The sequence below is a fragment of the Poeciliopsis prolifica genome, unplaced genomic scaffold (genome assembly GCF_027474105.1).
Source record: "Poeciliopsis prolifica strain line A6 unplaced genomic scaffold, Auburn_PproV2 SCAFFOLD141, whole genome shotgun sequence".
Lineage (NCBI taxonomy): Eukaryota > Metazoa > Chordata > Actinopteri > Cyprinodontiformes > Poeciliidae > Poeciliopsis > Poeciliopsis prolifica.
In genome coordinates, this window is record NW_026562516.1 from 535,054 (window position 1) to 554,021 (window position 18,968).

At 37.1% G+C, this 18,968-nt stretch overlaps 1 protein-coding gene across 1 annotated transcript in view; it reads left to right on the forward strand.

The window, feature by feature from the left end:
• Positions 1 to 15,508, forward strand: part of cadm3 (cell adhesion molecule 3) — an 80,420-nt gene extending 64,912 nt beyond the window's left edge. Inside the window, exon 4 of the mRNA XM_055025289.1 lies at positions 15,357 to 15,508. Coding sequence (XP_054881264.1) covers positions 15,357 to 15,508 — 152 coding nt within the window. The remainder of the gene's footprint in view (positions 1 to 15,356) is intronic.
• Positions 15,509 to 18,968: the final 3,460 nt, after the last annotated feature.

Genomic DNA, 18,968 nt, shown 5'->3' on the forward strand with positions numbered 1-18,968 from the left:
CAAGACTTTCATTTTTCCATGTGTCCTCAAAATAATCTTGTGGAACATGAGTGCAGAAAGATGGAGGAGAAAGGCACAAAGAGAATCCCAAGTGGAAAATAAAAAATGAAATTGCTTTTTTTTTTTGTTTTAGGTTATTGAAATAAACATTAAAAAATCCCAATGTGATTTAAAGTAGTAATTTTGCAGCTCCCCTGCAGAAATGCACATAAAACCAAGTGTAGTGAGGCAGACATTAGCTCTGTTGTAGTTTAATATTTTTCTTTAAAAAAAAAAAGGAAGGTGGAGATTTCTCCTTTTTTTCCTGAGCTTGACATTTTGGCACTCATGACCTTTCACAGGTTGTTCAGAAACAGTGGACCGTAAAACTACAGAAAAAGAACTGCAGCAGAGTTATGACTGTGAAATTTTTTCTCCCTTTATCTTCTTTTTTGACACCACAATGAGAGTGCCCTTCTCTGTGTTTCTAATTTATTCACACACCTAAACTAACACAAGCAGACCTCAAGAAGAAATAAAGTATTGCATATTTTCTCTGTAAAAGTCAGGACAGCAGTGATGAGCTAGAGTTTCATTCATAACAAACTTAGGAAAAAAACATTTTCAATTTGCTTGCTTAAGTTTATTAGCAGAAGTAAGGATGAAAAGCAAATAGGTATAAAATCCACAAGGAGCTAGGTATATTTGGGTAACATAGTTAGCTTTTTGTACATTGCTAAGAGGTATTTGTGTTGCCAGAGCTCGTGGGAGTGTGCTGCTGACTCAAACAAGCCTCAAAGAAAATTAATTTTCTCCTCATTCACTGGCCTGAAAAATGTCTGTTTCATTTTTTTTCTGTGCTAAGATGGTTGTGGCTTAGTAAAGTGAAAGTGCAAATATTCCTCAAAAGCTCAAAGTTTGTTGAATTCAATACACTGTGAAAACATTAAACAGAGTTTCAGGTAATTGAAATCATGTGATAAACAGAAATCTGCTTTTTTATTTCCTCTTAACCTGTCTCAGCCAAGATTCTGATTCTGTTTGTTCAAAACTTATTTTACAGATCAAATCTGGCCCAGCTTTGTGAGTCAGGCATCACTTTATTTAGAAACCATATGGGAATTTTTCCAGAGGAACAAAAAGCTAATTAATTTTTTGGGACTTATTTGTGTCTCGGCAGCACACACTCATAATATCACACTGCAGCCTTTACTTTTATCCAAACTAATCATGAATCCATGTTAGGAATAAATTTGGGATGCATGCAATGCAGCTTTTTATCTTGTCAAGGATGTTGGCTTATCTAATAACACAGTTATGTGGGCCAAAACATGAAAACATGAAGCAGGTTTTGTGGAAGTAGGCCAGGCCCAGTGGCCAATGTGACTAAAGGAGTTCTGTCATCCATACTTACCATTAATGCTATATGGATCGTAAATTAACTCTCCCACTGATCAAAAATATTATTAGCTGAATTTATCAGACAATAACAATCAGTCATTCAAAACATGCAGCTCAGCAAGCTGAATTCCTGTTAATCATGTTGTTAAAGCATCATATTAATGCTTTATCAGTTCATTCTGAGCCATATGGACTTAGAATTTTATTGCAATATTTCCTGGTACTATTGTGATAAAGATTATAATAAAAAGCGATTTATTGCTTATTGTTTTCTGTGACTGCATGGTGCAGCATTCATAGCACCACAAACACAAATTCTGTTCCTGAAAAACTTTCCTGTTTAAAACAGGCTCCCCAGAACTTAAGAAAGTGTGATTTATATCTGCACACAGTAACTGCATTTAATCAGACTTTCAAATTTTCTGAGATTTATTGATTCTCCCTTGGAGCAAACAGTGGAGAAAATATCAAACATTTCTGATTCTACTGTCATTTTTTATTATTTTATTCATCATAAATAACTGAAATTTATCATAACAACAATAAGTCAAAATTCTTATCAGGAATGGCTGGAAATCTTTTAATGTATTCCACTATATCAGGTGCATAGAAAGTTTTTGCTGAAAGCAAAAGAAACTTTAACTGGATCTAAGACTTAATGGGTCAGTCACTTCTGAAATTGTTGAGAACCAAACAAGTTTGTGGTCATAGGAGATAAAAAAAAAGCCACCAGAAATGGATAAAGTCACTGTACTGCTTGTTTATGTTGTTACTACTCTCTTATTTAAATGAGTTTTAAAAAGTTTGCACCTTTCAATCGGTGATAGTTGTGGTTTATTTTGTGTGCAGGATCCCTTAGGGAACATTACCATTCAAATATGCTGACTTGTAGTTGCTTTCATCTTCTGCTTTCGGGATCAGATTTTGGATTGAACATGTGTGGGTGGATTCCTTCAGCACTGCACCTCAACATTACGTGGAGAAGAGGAGTGTTGAGGAGGAGCAGCTGTTGGAGTCTAAGCAGAGGGGACCAATTTGCATTTTCAAAGATTTTTGTGCATAATAATCTAGGCAGGAGATTTTAATGAAAAAAAAGGACAATCTTTTTGTAAAAAAAAAAAACAAACAACAACAACAAAAAACTTTTTAATCAGCGCTTAGAGATAAATTTATATAAGTTGGTAAAAGTTTCTCCCTTAGGTGAAACCAGTAATTTGTTTTATAGAGAATCAAGCCCCTGTGTATGCTTATAAAGCAAATACAAATTGCTTACTGTTACAGACTGATGGTTTCACTGAATATTACAGGAAAATGGTGAAGGAAGGGGGGAAAAGCCGTTTTTATTCTAGTAGCAACTTACACAGAAATATTGTTCAAATCCAACCTTAAATGTCAGTACATTCAGCGAATGGAAAATGTCACATTAAGAAATTATTGCTTTTAACAAAATCACTGGTGCCTTCATGAGCTTACCTAATTTAGCCATTAAATAGGCATTAGTTCCAGCATTGTGGGCACCATGCTATCAATACTTTGCAGCACTTTTTTTTTTTTTTTTTTTTTTGTCGTATTGGGAGCTCCTTTGGTAAATCATTTTCACAAGATTGGAACACGAAGACAGAGTGATCTTTGACCTTTCCTGCTTTCACAATCTCTCTAGATCACCCAATATCCTGGGACCTCACAGCTTTTCTATAGGGCTGGTTACTGAGACAGCCGTGGAAGACAGGTTGTTTTTTTATTGTCTGGTGAGCAGCTGTGCTGATTTGGCCAAATGTTCTGGATCAATATCTTGCTGAAAGACTCAGTGACGACCCATTTCCAGTTGCTGGCAGAGAACTGCGTTTAATTAAAATGGCCTAATCTTCAATTGGAGATCTCTAGTGCTGAGGAATTGGCCCACAGCATCTCAGATCCTCCACCTTACTTAACAGTGACAATTAGATGCTTTTCAACATAATCAGCCTTTGGGGTGTTTTTATTGAAAAACTCAGTGTTATTATCAATTGACCAAAACACAATGTGCCAGGTAAAGTTTAGCAAAAATCCACGTTTATGTGTTTGATACTTTTTCTGGGCTTGGATCCCAACTAATAGGTTTACATAATATCTAACGATTATTATAGGTCATCCAAAATGCCACCTCACCATTATTATTAGAAAGGCAGGATAATTAGGGAGCTGGAGAGAATATTCACAAGCAGTGATGGGTTCGGTGAGTCAAAGAGGCAAAATAAACTGAGGTTGTCAAACAATGTTTTTATTCTCACATAATCACATATTTCTCTCAATTTGATACACTTCTCTCAAATTTAAACATGGAAGAATTTTCTTTTCTTTTTGCTGATCTGAATAGACCAACATCTGCTTTACTGGAATGGTATGTTCTCTTATATTTACCATGTTGAAGAGTAGCTTATGGAAATAACATAGGAATTGTCAGTAGGGCCTATATTAACACCATCCATTTTGTTAAAACACATTTCTCTTAACTTTGCATTTTTTGTTCTTTTATACTGCAAAACCACAAAATCGTACCAAGCAATATCTTAGTAGACTTGAAATAAGACAAAAACGTGTGCTGTCTGATAGCAGACAGTGAACCAAACTACTAAATGAAAACCGAAAAACACGGCTCACCCTCGTGTAATTAGCACAAATGCCTTGAGGGCAAGTTATTATGAACTGCTGAGGGTAACAATAAATTTTTCACAGAAACTGAGGTCGGGAATTCATGTAACTTCTGGCTTTTGGCTTTAAACTCACCTCTTGCAAACGCGAGGATGTGCTACATCAGGGAATTCATCTTTTTTAAACATAAAATAATGAAAGGATGTGAACACACCTCTCTAGCTATCAAAGGCAGTCAGATAAAAACACTGCAGGACATAAAGGGACTTTAGTTGGGGAAAAAAAAGAAAAAAAATCTCCTGCTTTGCGTGAGTCTGATCTTAAATGAACAGTGTCGGTATAAAGACCTCCAAATCCTGCACTCTAAAAGTAACGTGTAGTAATTACCTCCACCTGAGTTCATGCCTTTAAATAAAGGTGAAGAAAGATAAACAGCAAACTGCAGCTCAGATTAAGACTAGTATTTAGCCACGTTTGCTTTTTGAGTGTTTTATTCAAACATGCCTTCATATAAGGGAAATAGATTTTTAGGACAATCCCTTGTGGGAGTTTTCCATTGCTGTGTTATACGCATCAGGGGTGTGTCTTAGAATATTAGAATATCAGTAGTTGTGTTTTAATTTACTGTAAAATTTCATAAAATGGAATTAATAAAACAAATTTGCTTATTTGAGTCACGTCAGTCAAAAACAAAACACTTATTAGAATTTTTTCGGGGGCTGATTCAACATTAGTGTGTTTCACAAAACTGAAATGGAAATATGTTTATGCATCACATGTACCATGTGATCAACAACTAGACATATAGAGTCTAGATATGCTCCACAAAAGAATAGGCAGGGGTCTACTGAACAGTATTTAAATTTTAGATGAGAGCTTATGAAACCCAATAAACTGTTTTTATTCATTTTAGGTATCAGATCTATAAAAAGGATGATTAAGATAGCAAAGTGGACTTGCTGAAAATAATGTCCATGTTCTTTAAAATATATTTCCTCTCTTTGGTTAGAGTGATTCTTCATCTTCTTATATCACATTTTTCACTCCACCTCACTTTCCATTAATATGCTTGGATTAGCCACTCTGGATGAGCCAACTTCTGTTGCAAGGAAATTAAATGAGCACGTTTTAAATCAGATCACTGAAATAAATTAATAGTACAAAGATTGCCCTAATTTCCTTAGATGCATTTGTACATTCTTGGATACTTTGTACATATTGTGTCTGGTTTCTAGTGCAAATATTTTAGTACATTTAAATTAAGAAAAAACTCAGTTTTATTTTTTCAGTAAAGTATAGGAGCTTGTTGTAAGTCAATAATTCCTAAATATAGATTAAATAAAAATACTAGTTCCATTTGCACTTAAAACAGGAATGACTTCTTGCTATAAGTGGCAAAAAAAATCTGCCAGTGGAGCTAGTACTTTTTAAATCTATATTCAAGAATTATTTACCTAAAACAAGATAATCTGTCCTGCTCAGAAGTTACGTTTGTGTCATCTTGTTTCACGTATACTAAGATATTTGCACTAGAAATTACACAAAAATACTTGATAAGATTTTCAGTTTTTGCAGTGGGATGCATCAGTTGAAGCTAATCCATCTTGGAAGCGTTTGTTTCAAGTTCAACTCATTGCTCAATTATTACATTTTTGCCTCTTGGGCAGAGTTCAGTTCATCTTTCACCTTTTGCATTTCCCCCATTGATTTTGCATAATTTGTTAGGATGAAAAAAATGTTAAGGTTGGCTAAAAGACACAAATGATGTCAAAGAAATGGTGGGAAAGAGGCCAAGGTGAATGTTACAGATTGGGAAGTGTGTTTACCAAGTGTTTTGCTGTTGGAGTGCTGATCCGGGATCAATTTACGCCCTCAGATCAGCGAGTACAGTGTGATCAAGGGAAGCCTGCGGTCACTGAACCCCAATCAGCTGTCGGAAAGGCAGGATAATTAGGGAGCTGGAGAGAATATTCACAAGCAGATGGGAGGATGGAGGCGACATGTGTGGGAGCGAGGGAGAGAATGAAGAAGAGAGGCGGTCTCTTTTTGGCAAGGGTGTCGGCTAAATGCTTGAAATGTAAAACAAAACTAGACAGAGTTGAGTGGAGAGGAGACAGAGTTTAAGGGAATCATCAAGGTGGGAATGTGGTGAAGGTGGGATCAATGCGGGCAACTGACGGAGAGAGGGAGAGAAGCAGTAGGGAGAGGTGCGATGCAGATTAAGGCTGAACCAAAGAGGGAGATGAAGAGATGCAGAAGCTGCGAGGGAAATGGAGACAGATATATAAAAATATTGGTCTGTAACTGATGTAGTTTGGTTCAGCATCACAGGTTTCCTGCCTGTTGTGCCAATAACACAAATTTGAATTTAAGAGAGTTCTTGGCAGACGAAAAACTGCATAAGGAGGCAGGAGGTAGATGAAACGCGGAATATGCACTCAGTATGTGTTGGGATAGAATCCCCCTCTCCCTGAATGTTTGAAGTTGAAAGAGCATGGGAAAGATCGAGGGAGGAGGAAGAGAAGTTGATGGAGGAAGAAAGAGTAAAAATAGCTGCTGTGACCAGATCAGCGGTTGGACATTCGGAGATCGTTGCGTTTCGGGTCGGAAAAAGTTGACATATAACAGATGCGGTAAAAAAGCAATGCATGCTGACAAGGAAATGTTCTACTTGATATGTGATTGACATGCAAATGTTACATCTTAGCTTAGAGACATGATTGCAGAAAGATCTTAAAGTTCCAGTGCATAAACTCTTGGCTTTCTCCAGATAAAATCACACACACGCACACAAAAAAAAAAAAAAAAAAAAAAAACATTTCAAAACACAGGTATTTGTACAGCTATTTCTGTTGAGTTTAATAAACATCATTTTAAATCTAAAACTGTGCAGTTTGCTGAGACTTTGTTCAAGATGGGGATTCAATTTGTTGCTTTTTTTAAAGAATATTTCTGCAAGTTTCAGCAACTTTAATAACATACATTTAAATTCAGGATTTACATAAATTACAATAAATTAGTCATGTAAATAAACTAAGTAACTAAATTAACTAATTAAATTGTCCTTGCCCAAATAACTTTAATCAAATTAAATACAAGATTGTGAATTTAAGTGGATATTTTTTTCTGCTCCTTGCTTGTCTTAAAGGTTTCTCTGCTTTAACCTCTTAGTACCATTGTATTCTATTGGAATGAGACCAAAACAAAGTGGCACATAATTATGTAGTGGAAGGAAAAAAACATGGTTTTCAATTTCTTTTCCAAGTCATTTACCTGCTGGAGCTGCCAGTGTTTGGACAGCAGCTGGAGGGTTAAACTCAACTTGACAGGGAATAACCCAGAGGAGGTCAAAATTCATTTAAATGTTAAATTACTCTGAAACAAATCCTCAGTGCATCAAAGATACAGAAGAAGAGATAACTTAGCTAATGACATCAGTGGGATCTCTGAGCTCTTTTGAGGCTAGTGAATACTTTACTGTGTTTTAGTTACTTAAGGTCACTTGCTTCTTGGCATTTGCCCCTGGGACGTCCTTGACCGTTGCTTGGAGTGGTTGACCGCAGGTGCTTAAACTCATAGACCTTCAATGCATTTTAACATCAACGACAATTTGTGTTTTCCAAAATAGAAATATTCTTAAGGCTAAACCAAAGGTTGTACTATATTTATTACAGTCCACAACCAGGCAGTTTTACCTGCATGTGCCTAAAGCTAAATTCATGATTAATGCTTCCTCTCACGTGCATTCTTGGCTTGATGCATGCTTCATTATCTTTATCTGTCCACCAGCCCCCTGTGGCAGACAGAGAGTGGCTTGCATAAGTGCACAAAATGTGCACACCAACTATGCATGTGACAGGTTAAATCTCCCATTCAAAAAAGCAGCTTAGATGAGTTAGACAGAGCAGAAGAACAATAAGGATGGTTGATTTGAGGAGAGCTTCTGCAGGAGGATCTTCGAAACACTTACAATGCCTCAGTGAAAATGTAGAGATGTCAGGCCTATTTAAAGCACCCGCATGATAACTTTCACATCAGCTGACTCCATTACCGGTGAAGCTATTTGAAAACAGCTTGCACTTTCGCCGAAGCCTGATCGTTTCTTTAAAAATAATGTGGATACGGTTAATTCCGGAGCACCAAACAGCAAGACGGATAATTAGAATGAACAATGTTGCAAGGAACTACAAACGGAGGAAGAATGACTTGCTATTCAAGGTTAAGTGTAAAAAAAAAGATGGAGTCTCAGTGATTTCCTGTGAAATGCTCAACAGGAGGAGTAAGTGCTACAAATCAGTGACTCCATGCAACCTGCTAGGTTTCCTTAGACATACAACCTTTTTAATTAATTTGAATAATAAACTGAACTCGACTGCGCTGCTTCATAAGTAGATCATTTTGAAATTATGTATTACTGGGCTGAGATTACTCAAGTGCCTTGAGATGATGTTGTGAATTGACGCTATGTAAATAAACACAACTGAATTGAACTGCTCTGGCTTCTTCATGTAAATGCTTTACTTCACATATTAATGACAACTAGTGGATTCAAAGATTTTTATTTGTGTCTTAGAGACGCTACAGACTTTGGTTTGAAAGAATAACATTATTTAATACCCTGTGAAGAAAAACAGTTGGAAGTGCTGAAACAAAGTTTTTTTTTTTTTTTTACTGCATGAGTCATAAATTAACTGCACCTGGATGCTTAGACCCATAAAAAAAAACTGTTAGCACCAATGTTGGAAATGAGGCTGCACAGACCAGACAGCTCCACTACAACACATTGTCTCTCTGAAACATTTAATTAGTTCAACATTTTACCAGCAGTTTAATTTTTTTCTGTTCGGTTTGCAGATGGATCCTAGTGTTGCAGTAGCCATGGAAATGAAGGAATGTAGAAAATTAAATATGCACACACAAGGACAGTTTGTCACATGCAATTTTCAAACCAGCGTCCTTTGAGGTTATCAGTTCTTCATCAAGTGAGACCTGATCAGAGGTCAAACCAAACCAGTGTGTTTCATTGCAATATATAATAGACCAACAAAAAAGAAGCACATTATGTACAGTTGAAGAAAACTGATATTTTAAAAACATGTTGCAATTAAAAATCTGAAAAGTCAATATGTTGTAGGATCACATATTTAGACTGAAATTTATTTATTTATTTTTTCAAAAATAGATCAGGCTCAGTTTGATTAGATTATCAATAATTATATCTGACAAATTATCCAAATGAAGTTCCATTTTCCACATGTTTCCTCTTCCCAACGTCTGCGATTCCAGGATCCGCTGCCCTGCATGTTTTACGTGTTTTCCTGACACACCTGACTTAAATGAATTGGTGATTTATGCAAATGTGCATTGCATTGTATGTTTGCATGAATATTTAGTGTGTGCTGTGGCAAAGTTTCACATCCACCCAAGACCAGCAGATAAACACAACTCAGCAGCGTTCCTTTGCCATATACCCCCATACGCATGTCCTGTCCATAAATCCTGTTTATACACAAGCTCAGAAATTCATTACATCCCTGCACCATTGAAATAAAAGCTAAACATCAGAGCGCGACCTATTGGCAGACTATTTACCTCACCCGCATCAGACTAAACAGCACCAGCGCACGTGTGCAATTTCAGGGGCCTCCCGATCGATATGCCCCCGTAACTAGATATGATATCGTTTTTGAAAATCCATCACACCTGTAGGTGCAAGCGCCACGCATCGTTTATAATGAAAAGAGAAAGAGATGGGGGGGAAAGAAGAAAAAGAAGTGAAGGGGCCTAGGGTGTGAAAAGATTAGAAAAGTGTGAGATGTAAGGGAGGAAGATGAAGGAGAAAAAGTAGGAGGGGAAGAAAGAGGATTGAGCAGAGATGAGGGGAGGAGAATTAAGGAGACTGATAGCTGAGCACAAGGTCCAGCGGGCGGGGATATATGTGCGACTGTATGCCTCACAAACCCACCCAAAGTGGGGAGCTCATGAAGACTAATGTTATGACCTTGCGTGGCGATAAGGCATGAAGATAAAGTAGTGTTGGATAAAATAACTGAAAATATACCAAGAGGAACAAAGGTGTGTCTGTGAATGCGCAAGAGGGAGCAAACGACAGCTGAACAGACTCATGAAGAGACAGAGAAAATATGAAAAAACACAAATATAGCTCCACCATAAGATATCAATAAACAAAAATGGGAGAAAGACAGATAGGAAGCAAAACATGGCAGTGACAGTGGGGTTACATATCAATTATATGTCCATGTGTTTCCATGTGTTTCCTCATATTCTGATTTACAAATAATCAGCAGAGCTGATTATGGAACATCAAGACAAGATAAAGGGTTTAATAAATAACCACCACTTTTCTTCTTGAAAAGTAGTGCAAACTTGTACTATTACATCATTATCAACATACAATACTAATGGAAAATTGTCTCAAAACATGTTATTGTTCATCAAGATGATTACTGGTACAATTTATCGTCCAGCAAAATGTGTTACTGTGACACTTGGTACTTGTTTTCTTTGTGTTAAAAAAACATTCAGAAATAAATGAATGAATAAATAAATGAATAAATAATAAGAAATACATTTAGGGATGCGCCTCATCATCCAGTGAGAAATGTTCCATAATGATGTTTCCCTTAATTAGTCCTGAATACTTGTGTGTTTCATTCTTTTAACTCATTTCAAACAAGAACGCAAACAGCTGAACATGAAACAAGTCTTTATCTGATGCAAAATGTGCGACAGTTCCTTTTGAGATAAAAACATTTACTGATAATGCTATATTTACAGTCTGAACATGCACAAACAGCCATCCACTTCTCAGTAGGCGCAGCACTGTTTACAGCAGCAGCATTAAAACTTTCAGCTCTGTTTGTCATTTCTGTTTAATTAAACAGGAATGATTATCAAGCGTGAATGTTGGAAAAGCAGGTATGAGATCAGTGTTTCAGCTTAAACCTAGAGAGATAGCGCAGCTTAACCTCAGCTTTACTTATAACTATTAAAAACTTTCAGCTCAGAGATTAAAAAGAAAGCAGAAATGATTATTAGACACAGACTGCAGCTTCATTTAACACTGAACATTTGAGGGGAAATATTGGTTTCATTTCCTCACATGAGCAGAATTTCTGCAGAATGAGCAGCCATCTATTTTGAATTTAACATCTGCATCCAAACAGCCTTTGAAGAGGAACCAGCCCTCAGCACCACAGATCCTCCACCGTGTGAACAAGAGGCACAAAGGGATTTTACAAACATTTCGTCCTGAAGCTGCTGGGAAACTTATCATAGCCGTTTTGGATCAAAACACAGTGCTTCAGTTACAGTTCCTGCAGTGTTTAGAAAACTCCACTTATGTACACTTGTAACTTAATGACAAAAAAGACTTGGATTTTTTTTGGGCATGAATGCAGCATCCAGTAGTTTCTGTAAAATCTTCATAACCAACATGCCGCTCTGTGCTGTAGTTCTTGAACAATAAGTTTTGGAGATATTTAATTTTGAAGTTCTCGTAGCTTTCATCCGACTGTGAGCAAGATAAACTTGGGTTCTCGTCCAGCTCAGTGGCTGGTAGCTGAGGAACTGGGCCTTTGTGTTTATACCCTTGGGAAACAGACAGTCCTGGATGGAGGACATCAGAGGGGAGACAAGATGGAGGCCTCTGATGATCTTTAAGAGGCACAGCAAAATCATAAGCAACAGAATTCTGAGTTTTATGATGCTGCTGAGGCCAGGAGTAAGGACCAAAACAATGACACCAGATTAATTAAATACATAAATGTTACAAGGCATTAAATCTGGTCCCAATGCATTTTCATAAAAGTGGAAACAACATGTTAGGTGGAATGGATCATGTCTGTAAAAGAGGAAACCCTGACCATGAAGCCATATGTTAAAGGTTACACTGTAGGGGAATGTTTATAAGCTTACAGCATATTTAGTCCATATTATGAGGATATATTTAAAATGCTGCCTATTTATTTCTGTACTTTGCTGCAACATAGCTTTTCACATTCTGTCAGACATAATCAGTTATTCCTGAAAATCAAAATTTATTTTAAGCATCCTCTGAATTTTGGTTTTTGAAATTAGTTTTATGTTGGTTGAGATGAAGGCAGAAATACGACTAACTTTTATGCTGACATTGAGCTTTTTTTCTTCATAAATGAAAAGGAAATATCACAAAAGCCGAACGTGTGACCTACAATCGTATCCATCACATATTCAATGAAGCCAGCTAACATGTTCACTCTGTTAAGTGCAAATCGTTGTTGATGCAATATGTTCTTGCTTGATAACTTTGAATGAGGAGCAATATTCATGAGCCTGAACATAATTTGCTCTCTCAGGCATTGTTTTGTAAAAGTTCTCAGTACAAAGGTGACGAAATATGAACTGTAAGCTTTACTGATGCAGGAAGTCAGACAGGTAGAACATTCTCTGCAGATAGAGACAGGGAGGTGAGAAGACAGGAAGACTGGTGACAATCACACGGCACAAACACAGCAGAGGTCAATGCTATCACTGAAACGAGCCGTTATTTCGTAGCATTTCATCATCATCATCATCTATCTCAGTCGTTTGTGCTCTTTCCCTCTTTCATGGCAGGATTTCTCATTGATGACAAAGCCATTTATGTCTTTCGTTTGTGCCTCCGCCACCTTTCCCTCGTGGTTTCTTCCTTATCCTCCTTGCTATTTATGATTCCTCTGTTTGCTTTCACACACTTTCTCTCATCTCATTCTCAATTTGCATCTTTTATTTCAGTCTTTTTGTCTTCCGATGCTGCGTACCCAGCATACATCTTTGCTATTTTTTGCCTCTCTCACTCGTCTGCGTCGCTCGTCCTCCTCTTTCTCTCTTACATCATTTTCTGCTCTTAACACCTGAGCCTCTCTGTTTTACTCTTCATCGCTATTATGTTATTCTCTTTTGATTGTAATTCTGTGCACGCTTCAACTTATTTTCTTACTTTACTTTGAACAGTTATCATTCTCACTAGATGCCAGGCTTGTTTCTTCCCTTACTTCCTCCAGCTGGTATCTTTCGTCCTTCTTCATTTCCATTCCCTCCATACATTTTACCTCCTTCCTTCAAATCTCATTCTAATTTCCATTTCCCATATTCTTAATCCTTCCTTCCTACTACTGCTTTTCATCCTGTGGTTTTGCATCATCCTTCCCACCTCAGCTGAGTTCTATTTCCTTCTCATCTGCCCGGCCCCATTTTTGCAATATTTGAAACCTCATGTTTCCATGTGTAATTTTTTCTTTTGCTCCTTTATTTCACCAATTTCACCAGTATTTGCTGTATTTTTTAAATGTTCTTCATTGTTACAAGGACCTCCTGTTGGAGTAACACAATTTCAAGATTGTATTTTCTAATTTATTTTTGATGTATTTATTTATGGTGACAAGAGATGATGTAATGACCTTCGTTTGACATGTGATATGTTCCAAACGTTTTGTGTGAATGTTATGTTGTTATTGTTGCTGTTTTGTCTTACATATCTTTTACAACATTGATGATAACATTCCGCCGATTTACATTCCACTTTCCTCCAATACGCTAAATGTGAACTGTGATACAGACTTGACCAAAAAAAAAAAACATTAAAATTGAAATAAAACAACTTTTCCGATTGTCTATAGATTTTAGTTTTGAGCTCCGTCTCAACCAAACATGACTTTTAATACTCTGAATGTTTGCACAACACATGACTGATATAGGTGTTTATTTTTTTATCTCTTGAGCTGAGCAGTAAAAAGTCTCCTTAAAAGGTCATGGTAACCCAGCAGATTGGCGTTGATGTTAATGAAGCAGATCGACAGCAGGCCGCAACAGTCTGCACTTTAAACAATCTGGCAGCCGCAAAAAAAAACATCTGTCGCTAAAATGAAACATGTATTAGTGCTATTGAGGAGAATCCCACATCTGTTTTACTCTTAGAAATTTTATTTTTGCTTTGAATCTGCTGTCATGTTGTTTCTTCATGTACGGCAGTGTATCTAAAAACCTGAATCTAAACTTGAAATGCATTTAGTAAAAACATGATATGTCTCATCTATGAAGTATCTGTTTCCTACTGTACAACATTCTCGTGTTTTACGAGAACAGAGAAAAGACTGTTCAGTGGACTGTTGTGGTCAAATAATTAGCAATAATTAGTTCAGATGGAGCTGTTTAAGCTCATACAGTAAGTTCAACTTCGCCAGTGCAGACAGAGTGTCTGCATTCCAGGTAGTGTCATCACTGAATCATTACATTGACATTTGAGAAGCACTTCAGTAGATTCAGTAGCAGTGACATGTATGGATTTTCAGGGTGGTGACATTTACAAAATAAATGTGTGACAGTCCGCTTGGGTGAAACTGTGTATGCTACAGTTCAACACAGGTCAAAACTTAAACTTTCAAAGTAAACGCATCGTAAAACCTGCAGCAGGTATGAGATCCAGAGAATAGCAATTCCTTAGCAATTCATAAGGCACATTTGTAGTTCTTGAGCCTATTAAATCCTCCTTTTCAAAGTAATTTTGTAAATGTCTTCATTGAGTTGCTCATGAAAAACACTAGTTGAGTTTATTCGTTTAGTTATGGCTGCTGCACATTGGGATTGTGCAATAAAATGCAGATTCAGAAAATTGATGGAAAATTTTGCCCAACATGGCAAAAATATTAATTTTCTGTTTAACTTTTCAACAATAAAACAAGATGATTCATGTTTGTTTATTTCTGCTTGAATAAGAATTTCCTTTAAAACTGATTTAAAAAAACAGTAAAAAAAAAAAAAAAAAATTAAAAAATCTGAACCAGTTCTGTGACATGGCCATGTCTCTCTCAAGCCTCTAAAGCTTTAAATTCAGGTCTTGTTTAGGCATCTGTGCTTAATAAATTTCTGATCGACCTCCCAGGTCTTGTAAACAGAATCTGTTAGTTGTTCTTTGCTGAAATGGGGGACTGAGAGTTTGCTGACTTCAGTTGAAGGCTGCAGAATGTTGTGTCCTCTGGGAGTCAGGTCAGCAAACTCTCTCGGGTGTTTAAAGGAGCTACAAGGCTCACTGTTCTGCTTCACATCGTGTTTGTTTTTAAAAGGTTGTTCAGTCTTAAACTGTTTGGGTTGCTTTTGAACTCTTCTCAGCCCATGTAATGAAATATGTTGCTTTACACAAGTAATAAAATCCATTCATTTGATATTTTGGGAAAACACGCTGAACATCGACGGACTAAAATACCTTATCCAACAAAAGAAATGCTCACATAACAGCTCTTAAATCTTCCTTAGCAAGTCATAAGGCACATTTGTAATTATTGATACCTTGCTCTCCTTGTCCTCAGCTCTGAGAGATAACCGCATCCAGCTGCACCGCTCCACTCCCACGGAGCTTTCCATCAACATCTCCGACGTGCAGCTGTCTGACGAGGGGAGTACACCTGCTCCATCTTCACCATGCCGGTCCGCACGGCCCGGGCGACCGTCACAGTTCTAGGTGGGTCACGCAAACGCCACAACAGCACGGCTTTCGCCGCACCACATCGGCAGACAAACTGTCATCTCGATTTGGACGTTGTAACTTTTTAATGCGGGCTTAAAATAAACCCTGCAGCTGTGTGTCAGGCATATTTTAATATCAACTCAAGCAGAAAGAAAAATGAAAGGTATGTGTGTCTATGTGTCTCATAAAACGCTTTCAGAATTAAGTAGGATTTTTGGTCAAAGACAGCCTTTTCTTCTTTCTGGCTTTTGGTAGAACTCGTATCTGTCAGTCTTCTGTCCATCTTGGTAATTCCTCTCTGGGAAGTTTATATTAAGGTGTCTTCCTTTTTCCTTTTTGCCTTGACTAGCTCCCAAGATGAGGTATTCTGAAAATGCTGCTTTGTTCCCTTTGCACTGACAGTCTTGCTTGCCTGGTCAGTCATCAATCTCCTTTGAGACTGACTAACATTTGTACAAACCAGCTTGCCGGTGGTCTGTGTTAATTTCTCTCCTACGCCTTTTGGAATTTTGACAAATTTAATTGTACGACTCGAGACTTTTGGCACTTTTAAAAAAAAAAAATTCTCCATGGGGTTCCTGTTGTTCCTGACGATGAAAAAGTAATTACTTTTGTTGGACTGCAGGGTGAAAATAAAGGCTGATCAGGTTGCAGAAGTTTAACACGAACTGTCTAACTGACTCGAAATGCCCTTGATGCACCGCTGGGATATTTATCCCACTGAGCTTCAGATCCAAGTTCAGTTTAACCCTGCTGGCAGCGTTTGTTTTTGCAACTTATAAAAAAAGTATTTATACTTTAGCCATTTAGTGCTGAGTTTCTATAAAATTAGAAGACAAATTCTTGACATCATCGCAGTTAGGCAGAAATATCTTAAAGTTTAAGTCTGTGCAAAAACACTGAAGCTCACATGATGCAACTTTATTTTCATTAGACTCGGATAATTGGAGTTTTTATGAAACTACTTTCAGTAACATATTAGAAAACATCATAGAAAGCACAAGTTTTCCTTGCAGACTTGCATTGTCTCAGAGCTCCATATCCGTCCAGTTTGATGCTGATCCTTGTTTATGTTGTTAACCTCTGAGCAAGGCTACGACCTCACACAACTCTCTGGTAAAGATAAGCAGTTCCATTCATCCTCAGTGAGATGAATGTTATTTCCTATTTGTGATGCGTCCTGTAGCAGGCAATAAATTGGGTCACCATGGCAGCAGAGAATGTGCCTGCTCATTGGACATTGCACTAATTGCCCCCATCCCTCTACAAATAGTCTTTATCATATTGATATTGATTTGTAAAGTTGTTGTTGTTTCAGTGGCTGCATTTTATTGTTTTGTTAAGAACAAAGAAAAGGCTGCAATGCAACGGTTAATGGCTTTAAAGTACAACCACAATGGAGACTTGGAGTTGGAGAGCAAAACACGATTGTGCTGGTATTCTGGAGAGGCTGCGGTGGGCTTGTTTACAATCAACAGGACTTACTAATGTCTCACACCATCCTGAGCTAATTTGACTCCTCGCTAATTGTTTTTCACTAATGTATATTTTGCCCACATATTTCTAACTATCAGTTTATCTGTCTGGGAATTGATAAACAACAAATTCAAGAGTACAATATTTTAGAGCTTTTGTAGAGTTTAATCAGAACTATTGAACAAGGATGAGTTTTCATAAACAGAAAAATGGGTACCGTACAAGCAACAATTGCAAAAGTACAAAATGATGGAGTGACAAAATGACTAACAGTTGTGTCTGCATGTTAAAAAACTGACAATAGCCACACGAGTCCTGTTCAATCAGAAATCATAAACATGATTCAGTTTGCTTGTGTCTGAAATCCGAGACCGAAAACCTTCCTTTCAGACGGCCACAAACTACTCAACACATTTATGTTTTTATATCTCTAATGTTCCAATTGACATCAAATTCATAAGCAAATGTCAGTAATAACCCAATTTAACCACAACTACAATAAATCAACACAAATTATTCCATAAGTTAAGTTGCAGAATGAAGATGAATGAGTGATAAAATGAGTAAACGGATGTAAAAATGTGCTGAGAGCTCAGAAAATTTGAAACCTGCCAGTAGTTAGAAAGCAGTCCTTCCTGTAGGGGCAAATTATTTTTAGCCAGTTTAATCGTGATGACGATGAAAAAGATTTTCACTACAAAGGTTTTCCATAATGAGCTTCAGATGATGTGTAAAAGCAAAGAGTTCCTAAAAAGTTTGCAACCTTATGATAAAACTTATTCTTTGTCATTCGTCTTTGATGTAATTATTTCTTTATTTATTTGTGTAGATTTCTTCATATGTGTGGATTTCCTGGGTTTTAACTAACAGCCTGTGCACATTTCATGTCAATAATTACATACTTTTAAATTTAACGGAGGACTCTTCGTGTTCGTTTAACTTTATGTTAACTTCTGTTTAAATAAGAAGAATGTTTAAAACTCCAAGTTCGTTTGTGAAAAATAAAAGTTTCATTTGTGTTTTCTGCTATGAAAGTAGCCAAGAAGTTCTTGGATGATGACCAGAGCTCCCAATGATTTCTGCCTCATCTTTTTTGGAAACTGCTCCAAGTAGAAAGCAAGAAATGCTTGAATTAAAACGTTGAGGGTGGAGCGGGATGGCTTACGATTGCATGGCTGCTCTGTTGCTTGAAAAACGCCAAAGGGCTTCTCTCAAATTTAGCGTTATTCATTCGGGATTGGCGGAAGCATTCTCGAACATTCATTTACTCAGATTGCTTTGCGGTGATGCAGGGTTTAATGAGGGAATTAAACGTAGTTGCCCTGGACAGCATTGGGAGCAGTAGCCAAAAGAAATGTTAAGTTGATATTTAATAAAAAGGATGAGAAGTGAAGCCTGGTTTGCCTCTGTTATTTTACATTAACATGAGAAACACTCCTTTCTGTTTCATTTCATATTCTTGTAATTGTGACTCAAGCTATTTTTTTCTTAATTCACTGTAGTTGACAGCTGTGGCACTGTATTCTGCGTTTCCTAAATATTTCATGACCCCCGAGAGAGAGCTGGCCCATTAAAAATGTATACTAAAATGTTGAAAACACACGAATCTCCATGGGAAAATTGAGCAGAGATGTGGAGGGTTTTGGCAGAGCTTTGTTTGTTTGTGTGTATTTCAACCTTGTTTTGACGTGAATGATTTGACTCCTGCACACACAATTACACATCCAGACACAACTGCTGAGTATGGCCAGTTTAAAGGACTGCGTCGTTGAGTTCAAAATCTGTGTCATACCTGTGCTCTGTTCTGAAAATAATTTATAGGGGCTTTATTCTCTTTCTGTGAATGTAAGGGAAGAGTCTCAACACGACTTTTCTGGCCAGTTCTATGCGGGCAGGATTATTCCCTCATTAATATTCAATGCTACTTTTTGCAAGGGAGCTTCCGCACATAGAGCACTACATCAAATTGGTGGTACAT